Below are 11,028 nucleotides of genomic sequence, written 5' to 3' on the forward strand. Positions count from 1 at the left end.
CCATTAACTAACTCAATTTGAGTTATAAATTGTAATTAAATATTATTGTCTCTCCTAAAGTTTATATCAAGATCTGCCACTGGGTTCATACACCAATACAAAAGTAGTCCATCATTCATCATTTATTTTTAATCATTGACTCTGCAGAAAAGTAATATAAATAAATGGTAGATGATGATGACTGAATGTGTATAAATATTTAAAATGACAATGAACAAATATTAACTTATTATATATTTTATTATTGATTTAATACATTGAAATCGGGTTATGTATTTTGTTATGAAAAGGAAGTGTATATTTAAATTTCCAGTTTTGATTATATATATATTTACAAGCCCCTAGTAAGACTCATGAAGTATTTAAAACTCAAATTATTTTTTTAATCTTTAACCAAGGATCATTAAAAATAAGATGGGGTATGCTATCAAACTTAATAAAAATAATGTATAATATGAATAGTGTGTAAAACAATCTAAACAAAATTTCGGTAAAACATCACTAATTAAATAAAATGACCCAAACCCTTCATTATATTAATAGTTTAATTTGTGCACTTCTAAACAAATTATACTTATCAGGAAATACCTAATAAAGAAAGATATTACTAATACAATAGAGCCATATCCTTATTCAAATTTATTCCAAATACAACAGAATTTGGACTTGCATCAATTCCAACTCTAACACCAATAAATGAACTTATACAATTTTTTTTTTGGTATTACCTTACAGATTACATTAATCAGCTAAATACAACAACAAAAAACACAATATTTTAAGAATTTAATATGTATGCAAGTAAAAAAATTATGCGATTATCATCCACCATTCATTTGTATTACTTTCCTTGAAAAGTCAATGATAACTTACTTATAAACAATGAATGATAATGTGCTGAAAGTGTGAAAAACACTTACAATTTCGACATTTCATACGTATTAAATCCATATTTTACCTATCTTCAGAGTCACTGCTGCTTCTTCTGATACTTTTCACTTCAAGACATGGATTTCCTCCACTTGTTAGTAGTCCTACATTTCACTAACTTAGTTTTCAAGTCCATAGGAGTGTTCCTTCCAAACCCAACTTCTCCTTCATCATTTTCATCTATTTTTTCCACCATACCCAACCCTTTGCTAAATGCACTAGGCATAACAAATTTCTTCCATTTGAACAAACTCCCCTTCTTTTTCTCCACTATCTTTTCCATCTGCACTTGCATTACATTGCATTGTCTTTGAAGCCTATGCATATCTTCCTTCAGCTTCTTTATCTCAACTTGTTGAGCATTTATTTCGCGCTTCGAAAGACACCTTGTTGGTGCATTTTCAAACCCTCCTCCATTATTTGGACTTGATCTTGTGCCACTGAATAAGGATCCACTCCAATCTTGGAACCGATTTTGCTTGGTTTGTTCTGAGAGGAGTACTTGAATGACAACTCTCACAGGAAAACGTTCGTTTTGTGCTGCATGAAGTGAGGCCTCTGGTGTAAGTTTTCTACTATCAATTAGTCTACAAAGACCTTTCCTTTCTTCCTTTGATACACTAGGATGTGCCTGTATGTTAACAAAATAAGACTAACAAATTAAGTCGCAATAATAAGATCCTAATTGCGATTGCAAACCATGATTTAAAATCCTGATATTGTGTTTGATGAGTAGGTGGAACATGATGAAACATGATATTTTATTATGTTCTCTTTCAATTAACCTTTTAAGAAATGATCCGAAATATTCTACTTTGCAGTCTTTTCTTTTGTTATATTTTGTTCTACAAAAATCATCTTATGTGTGTTTTGCCATGTTCTGATATGCCTACCAAATACTACATGAGTTCGAATTGAATATCAAGATACTCTATATTCTTCGAATTATTATCCTTTTTTATATCATTTTTCATTCATTCCTTTGTACATATCCACTCTTAAGCCAATATTAGAATTGAATATCAAGATATAACATATTTTAAGGTGAATCAAACATATCCATTATTGCACCAATAAATAGAATTGAATATGGAGATATTTCATATTATGTTGTAAGGTAAATTAAATATGTCATATACGTATGTAAGAAAAAGGATGAGCTTGGTTAGTGACTATAAGGTTATGAGTTCAAATCGTGGAAACAACCTCTCCACTTGTAGGATAAAGCTACGTACATTTATCCTCCCCAAACCCTACTAGGTGGGAGCCTTGTACATTCGGCTACCATTTTTTATATACTATGTAAGAGAGACAGTCTATAAATTTAATTGTAGAAATAATGGAATTGAAAACATACTTTTAGATAAGTATCAATAGCTCTGTACAATCCATCATCTGTAGCTCTTGCATGGCTTGGAAGAGCTCCAGCAAGTGTGACAAACTCAGACAAGCTCAAATTGGCATCCATAGCAGCCTCAGCAAGGTAACAATCAACCAACTTAGCTACCTTAACCAAAGCAGCACCACTCTTAGCTCCTTCACTATCCAAACTCACAAACCTCTTAACCAACCTAATAACAAGTTCAACATCTAGAAGTGTTCCACAAGTGTAACTAAAAGATGGCATAACAAGCTCTTTCAATGAAGCTTGGTCTAGCTGCCATGAAATCCTCTTCTCAAGCTCTTGTCTATAAGTTCCTTCAACACCAACCATGTTTGCTGTTCTTAGAAGTCTTAAAAGGAAGTTGCATGGGATTGAATCCTTCTCTGGTGGAAGAACTCCTACTAAGGTTTCTACAAAGAACCTTTTTTTCATCCATGAAGCTGTTACACTCTCAGGTGATTCTTCAAATTGTGTAAGACCCTTTTCAGCCATGTCAATGGAAGACAAATCAGGGAGCCATTTGGAGGCATAGTGTGTGATTATGGAACCAATCAAATCGGCCCGAACGCCTTTCGCCTTGATTCTTGAGAGGGTCTTGACAAAGTAATCCATGTCCAAAATGCATGATGCATCATCAAACCAGCATTCAGAAGAGAATTGAGAGTAGTGAGAAGGAGATTTTGCTGGGAAATTAGTGGTATTGCATTCTTGTTGGTAGGATTGATTCTTCATTTTGGTGAAAAGTTCAAATAGAGTAGGAGAAGGGTTATTATTTGTTTCTGCTTCTATGGTAGCTTTCTTAGCCATAGGTTGCATTATAATGTATAGAGAATGTTAAAAAATATCAGATATATTCTTGAGTTTTGAACTTGTTGTAGCAAGTAGATTTTCTTAAGAAGTTATAGTTAGGAACAAAGATGATAGATAAGGCATGTTGAGCCTTTAGATGAGAAGGACCACACATACATGCAACATTTTATTTCCTTCCTAATAGACAAAACAAAGTGTTCATATTCTCTTGTGCACTATATGAAGAACAAAATTAATTATTACACCATCATGCCTGAAATTGAATTGAATAAGACTTCTTTGTTCTCTCTCAATCTCTATATTTATATATTGATGTTGTATTGCATAAGTGTTTAGGTCCATTTGGATTTTGCTTCATTTACATGTTCAGAATTATACACTTACAAGGAATCCAATAGGGCTTATATAAGCAAAGAAGCAGAAACTTGTTTTGGTTATAAGGCCATGCCTATGTACAGTTGGGGTAAAATTATTAGTACTTTATGAAATTGTTCATTTACATTTTACCACACTTTAACAACCAATTATGATTATAATTTTTATTTTATGAAATTTCATTGGCAACTTGTGACAAAATGACAATATGCAGTTAGCACTGCTAATAGCCTCTATGATCATTAGATTGTGAGAGTTGATTAGAAGATAATGAGAATTTGAGCAGACACTCTATAGAACAAAATATTTTTTAGAAGAAAGTTTAGATATTTTTACAAAAACAACAAATATTATTTTGTAAGAGAAAGTTTACCCGAAATTTATATCTTATTTCAGCTACAAACTTTCATAATATAACGGAGCTTAGATTTGGCCCCACCATGACGGGTGGAGGAACACTCCTCTCCAGTAATTGAGAGGACAGTTGTATTTTGTAGTGCAGTTTTAAGGATAAAATTGTAACATAAATTAAACATCATAAGTGTTATTGTCTTTTGGTTTTTTCGTGCATTTTTCTACAGTTGTTCTCTTCAATAATGGAGACTGGAGAGGAGTCTGACTCTGACCAATGAGACTCCAATAATTGGGGATTCCATTGTTACCGGAATATGGGAAAGAATTAAGAATGATAAGTGATATACTACGTCTTGAACTAAAATCTCAAAACAATAGTTTCATGAGCTATTTCTACTTATAAATTATTTCACTTCTCCTCTTTATATTCAATGTAGAATTTTACATCAATAGAAATTGTAGAACCTTAGGCCAAATGTAAATTGGGACCTAATATAATATTGTTTGGACAACAGTAAAAGAAGTAGAAGATGCAACTCCCTGGTTGGTTAGGTAGTCTGCACAAATATTTCCCTCCTTCAACGTGTGATAATTTATTGTGTTAATATTTTATTGTGAAAGATAAGAGCAGAAATGATTAGTTTCACAAAGGAAAAAGCAGAAATTATGAGAATTTAACTTATGTTGTTTCTACTAAAGCAATAGATAATTTACTCAGGCGCCTCAAGATTTCAGCACCATCTTTAACCAGTTGGTGACTTTTAAAATTCACTTCAATTCTTAAAATGTATAGATTAATCAAAGAGATAATAGAATTTGGATTAGAAATAGTAATAGAAAGTTGAAAAGAAATTGAAAAAGGTTTCATAGGCCAAAGGAGTATGAAGATGGTGAAACAGAGTTTTGCAACTAAAAAAATAGAAAAGATATGAAGAGATTACAAAGTTTCAAGGGTTGGAAGGATATAGGAATAACTTATTATGATTTATGATCGATAAGTCTAATATCTATTTAGTATAAAAACTATTCGCTCAAAGAGTTAGCCCAACATATTTGTGATGTTTCTGATTTGGACAGAATTGTTTTCAGTACGAACAAAAAAATATGAATGATAAATAATAAAAATATTATAAAAAAAAAACTTTTGCGTTATTGATATGTACATTCATTGCTCATTTCCGAGTAGAATAATCAAATAGTTCTGTACAATAAAAATACTTAATGTTTACAAATTTCAACTTCAAATTCTAGCCTTCTAATATTTTTTTCAGAATAAATATACTTATGCACCTATGAACTATATATAAAGTCAAAGGTAAGTCATAATACTTGATTAAGCTGTCAAATAAAAACACATACAAGGCATATTAAATAATTAAATAATATAGTCAAGAAAGTTTGGGGATAAATAATTATGTTTGCATAAATTAATCTTTTATCACACTAAAATTTATAACATTATTCAAAATTAAATTTACCAACAAAATGCTGATATATTCGTGTAAGATCTCATTTGATCTCAATATAAGTCAAAAGATCATTCCTCAGAGTGATATATGCTTGGATGGTTAACTACATGTCCCGAAAGGGATTAATTTTTTAACAATATGGTGAAATGATACATTTTTATACAAAAAAGATATAAAAGTATAGATAATTATTTAAGTGACAATGGGACATTAAGTGGCTACCGCCTTGGTGGAACCGACTTTTTTCGTAGAAATTTTTTTGATATAACTAATGGTATCCTCCCATATTATACGTACAAAATTAATTCATTTCAAAGTGCGTGAATGATTCCCAACAAATATTGCTCACAGTAATCGACTTTTAACTTTTTGGTCATTTCTAAAGATTTAGTGAGACCTTACACCATTAGATCAACGTCAGGTTCATTAGTTTAGATGCTTTATTTAAAAGAAACTATAAATGCAGGTAAAAACTAGGGGTGAGCATGGGCCGAGTTGGGTCTGGTAAGGCTTGTCCCTTACCCGACCTGAAATGTTGATCGGGTCATCTTTTTGAACCTGGACTCAGCTCTAAACTCGAACCCAGCCCTAAACCTGATTAAATATAACGAGTATTTCTTTTAGATAAGTCTTTTTAATATTATTTATTATTTAAAATATGTAATTTGACATGTAAATGATATATGTACCTTTGTATATGTGATAAAAAACAACATAGAATCAATAATACTTTTGACCCAAAAAAATGTTATTATCCTACACATAGTTGAATACACATATAAACATGATAAATGAGTAACTATATGAGATGAGTCAGGGATGAGTATGTTTGTCCCTTACCCGACCCTTAAATATTGATTGAGTCTAATTTTTAAAACTCAAACCAACTCCAAACCAATTAGACTCAATTCTATTCAAGTCCAACCATGACCAGAATAAACTAGTAGGATGATGTCATGCTTAGTAAAAACTACTAATTTGTATTTACAAAAGTTAGCACCCTTATAAGTGTCCATCAATAAATAATGACAAACAAAAATGATAATGCACAGGAGACAAAAAGTATTAGAAATTTAACATATGTGAGAAAAACAAGGGTTGGAAAATATTGTGGTAGTGCATCAACATCAGCCCTATATAAATCCATGCCAAGGTTACGCAAAAAGACAGGCTAAAGTTTGTGTACAGCTACAGCACAACAAATCACAAACAATCTCGTGAATTTTCCTTAGTTGTCTTTTCTGAAGTAAAAAACTGAAGAACTGAGGAAATATGGCCCACAGTATTTATTACTTTGTCCTATGTAGCTAGCCCCCAATGGTTTACTCATAATGGGTTTTCCTATATGATTATATCATACCAATCAATATGTATTACTTATTTAGAAAAATATTATAAAAATCATAAGTTAATATTTTATATTATTATAGAAAATATTATTAGTTAGGGATATGGTGATAGAGCCTTTTTGGAACAGATGATTCTTATTTATAATTAGTGTATCATTTATCATCTATTTGTATTATATTTATTTTAGAGTTAATAATAATAAAATATGAATGGTGAATAATATAATAACAGTGTAAAAATATCTTAACCTATTAATATATACATCATTTTCTCTTTAATTATTCTATGATATGTATGGTATTAATCAAGTATAATATTACCTTATATTTTATAACAAATTAATTACTTTTAAAATATATTAGAAAGAGAGACCTACGACCTCGCCATGTTTTAGCCCATTATCATGGATCGACACCCTTTTGCATAATGCAGTAATATGGTCCATGAACATTCAGTATTATGTAATGGGTTAAAGCAGTAAAGGCTATAAATATGGATCAACATCTTCTCTCCAAACAAATATCATTCTACGTGTTTTTGTTTGTAATTAGTCAAAAAATATTTAATTATTAAATTTTTAATTTAAATACATATTTTTATACAATTGCAAACAATGATTATATAAAGTAACATATTTTTATAAGCCAATAAATATGCTCCCATAAATATCTATTCTGTAAAACCAAATGCAGTAATCTTATTGTTAGTCATTCAATACTTTGAGGGAATAGACAGAATTGGCCAACCAAATTTATAAATCGTTATGTTTTGTCTATTCTTTCTTTATGTTACTCGTTACCAACAATAATAAGCATGGTAATATAAGGTACAACAAATTGTTTCATCAAACATTGTTCTCATTAGCTCTATTTATTCGTTTTCATGATGTAAATTTCATAGAAATAATCATCATACTTTTCAATTATTGTGAGGACTTGATGCTTCATATGGACTATTTAAGGAGTCACCTGCTGCAGAATATACATTTCCACCCTCTCTATTCTCGGCCACCATCTGTATCTTAACAGTGGCAACTCTTTCCATCTCTATCTCAAGTTCTTCCTCTCTACCTAATGCAGGAAATTGATGAGCTGTTTATAAGTTGAGTTTTGAAAGGGAAATAAGAGAAATTGAAGACTTGAAAATCATGAAATACATTGGTGAAATAATTCCAAAGTCTTCTCTCTCCATTTATTCTCTTCCAAAACTCAACTCGGAAATATACCTATGTATCCAAGGAGTTTGTTGTCTTGTTGATGCTAAACAGGCAAGAACAATTACAAGAAGCACTCCTCCCAAGAATGGAGTTGAGTTGGCTAGTGAACCAAAACTTAAGATCATAAATTGCTGAATAAGGGCACCTCCAGTTTTCCCTAATGGGTTATTGCACACAACATCAATGGCTGCTTTTCCTTTGACCTACAAGAAGCAATAAAAACAGTTCAAAAAATAATAGAATTTTTAAACAGCTTTGTTTAGGCTTAACAAATCAGAAAAGTGATTTATGTATGACGAGAAGTTATTTTACATTTGACTATACAAGTCTGAAAAATGATTTTAAAATGTTTGGGTGTAGTATTAATAGAGGACTCAAGATAGGATATTTTCAAAAAAAAAAAGTTATGAGTGATAACTAATTGTTTCTCTCTACTTAGGTAAAAACATTTTTGCTAGAAAAAATGAGGCCACCCAACATGGGCCTACGACCTAATGGCCTTCTTCTCAAGCTATGACTATGATAAATTCAAGTCAAGCTCAAACTTTTTAAAGCATTTTTATTTAAACAAGCTAGATCAAAGGCGTTGAAAACATTTTAAATTTAAGAGAACGACCTATTAATAAATAATTTATTATATTATAAAATTAATTATAATATAATAATTAGAAATGTTTATTATATTTCTAGTGGGAATAAGACATTTTTGTTGTTAATTATAATATATTAAGTAGAAATATTTGTTAGTTTATTCAGGCTTATTTGTTTGTACTAATATGCATTCTAGCATATTAGAAGATAGTCATTTAAATAAGTTTCTAGGTGAGGCTGTTTTTAAATTTTATGCCCATACCTTGAAGAAAGATATATAATCTACAACAGACTCGGTGGCAAGCTTATGCCATGTGTTTAAGATGCATGTTAGACTTTTTTAAGCAAATAAAAAAAGAAAAATAGATTTCTTATTCCTAGGCCAAACCTATTTCGAACCATGGTGAAAATGCGTTTATAAATTTTGTTGAATAGTAAGCATTTATGTAGGTATGTAAGCTAAGCCAGGTTTTGACATACCTCAGGCTAGGTTTTTAATTTCGGTTTATAACAAGCAAAGTTTTACGATTGTCGAATCATGTTCATACAATTATGAGAATTTAATTGTCAAATATAAAGTTTCACAACACATATGAGAATTCAATTGACCACAATTACATTTTACTAGACCTTAAGAAGGTTCAAACCTTTTTCTGAGTGTTAGATTACACTCTCGAACATAGTTAAGTTTAGGGGTGTAAGCGGTTCCAATTTAAATTGCGAAATTGATGGAACCGAACCGAACCTAACTGTAAAATGTGGTTCAGTTCGGTTTTGCGATTCGGTTCGGTTATTTTTTAAGGAACCGCTTATGTTCGGTTTGGTTTATGGTTTTAGAAATTTAGGAATTGTTGGAACCGAACTGAACCTTATATTAAAGAAATATATACTATGAATTAGGGAATAACGTTTTATTATTGTTTAAATTCTTCAACCAATTTTCTAGCTTAAATTATCAATTTTTGTGTGAATTGTAGTGTTATATATAGTACTAAATTGTTATTAAGTTAGTATTATATATGTTATTAGTTACTGAATTGTTGTCTAGTGTCTTATGATTTGGAACATATTTTCCAACTTTTGTGACATTGAGTTTGAAACTAACATATATCATATCTTATTATACATGTATCGTTACATGTGTTACTAATTATGAAATGCAAGGTTATAAATGTAACTATTATATATTTTACTAATTGATATATGATACTAATCATAAATTGTATTGTTATATATGATTCATAACTTTTTATAATAATAGTAGTAATGTTTATCCTTTTATGGATAAACAATATTTCTTGTAATACATTTTGAATTTTCAATGATGTGAGATTTTTTATAAAAAAGTAAATGGAAAAACCGTGAAACCGAACCATTCAAGAACGGTTCAGATCGGTACGATTCTTATAGTTAAATTTGCGGTTAATTGAGCGGAACCGAACCATATATTTTTGATCGGTTCAGTCACTAAAATGTACCAAAAACCAAATCGAACCGAATTGTTTTTACACCCCTAGTTGAGTCATATGATATCCAATATAAAATTTCATAATTATAATATCCTGTTCATACATCTAGGAGCCAATAAGTATGTTCGACACAAACAAAATTATATTATATTCTTTGAACAATAAAGTGTGTGTATACGATAAAGTATAGGGTAAAGTTTCTAGAAACATATAGACGAAGAAAATGTGGAGAGAGACTAGGTTAGAATGGGGACATTATAAATGCTGGAAGGGGGATAGGTTAAGTGCCTATAGTATGACGAGTTCTCCCATAATAGGTGCAAAATCTACTAACATGATCTTTTCCTACACCATTGTTAGACATTCTTCCTCTTCCTCTAGAAAACTTACTAGCTATGCCTCTATTCCCACTTAAACTAGTGTTACTCTTATAGTGAGAATTACTTTGTGATTGAAAAGCCAATGCTCTAAGATCATTGCCAGACTTGAGAGAATTGGAGCATTTAATTGTTTTTTTGTTGGATTAGCATTGAAAATACCTTATTAATGGAAGGAATGAGCACTGTCAACATGATTTGAAATTGTACTTGAGAGTTTTAATCATTTTATAAAATAAATTATATAATCTTACTCTTTGTATCTTTTCATTAAATCGACTATGCCACAAGAACAAGATAGTGTGCACTTGCATTGACCTCTTGGCTTGAAAATTTGAATTTCCTTTCATAGGAACTTAAATTGAGTAAAGTAGTCAGAAATGAATTTGTCGCCTTGATTCATTTCATAGATTCTTCTTCAAGATCAACAACAATGCTGAAAAACACTCCATTCTATTATTTCTATTATTATTTCTGGATTTAGTGAAGTAATAATTCAAAATTGTAATCAATATTTTGATTTGGATACATATTTGAAACAAAAAATGAGATGAAAAGTTTTTTTTGAAGAGGATAAGGAGTATATAATTTTTTTTTGAGTGAGAAAAGATAATAGAAGGGAATAACATATTCCAAACCATCTTTTATAAATAAATGAAAAATAATAATTTTCATTTGCCATGAAATGTCGTTTGACTGAGGG

The 11,028-nt window shown here is 30.3% G+C and overlaps 1 protein-coding gene across 1 annotated transcript; it reads right to left on the reverse strand.

The window, feature by feature from the left end:
• LOC109347562 (coleoptile phototropism protein 1-like) lies at positions 907-3,285 on the reverse strand. The gene is made up of 2 exons (XM_019587478.1): positions 2,288-3,285; positions 907-1,561 (listed from the first exon to the last, which is right to left on the reverse strand). Exons 1-2 carry the CDS (start codon positions 3,128-3,130, stop codon positions 1,001-1,003), a joined length of 1,404 nt encoding a protein of 467 aa, XP_019443023.1. The 5' UTR covers positions 3,131-3,285; the 3' UTR covers positions 907-1,000.

Source organism: Lupinus angustifolius, chromosome LG05 (genome assembly GCF_001865875.1).
Source record: "Lupinus angustifolius cultivar Tanjil chromosome LG05, LupAngTanjil_v1.0, whole genome shotgun sequence".
Lineage (NCBI taxonomy): Eukaryota > Viridiplantae > Streptophyta > Magnoliopsida > Fabales > Fabaceae > Lupinus > Lupinus angustifolius.

Coding starts and splice junctions, on each gene's coding strand:
- LOC109347562 (XM_019587478.1), bottom strand. CDS start 3,130: ATGCAACCTATGGCTAAGAAAGCTACCATAGAAGCAGAAACAAATAAT. Junction 1,562..2,287: donor CTATTGATACTTATCTAAAA/GTATGTTTTCAA, acceptor GTTAACATACAG/GCACATCCTAGTGTATCAAA.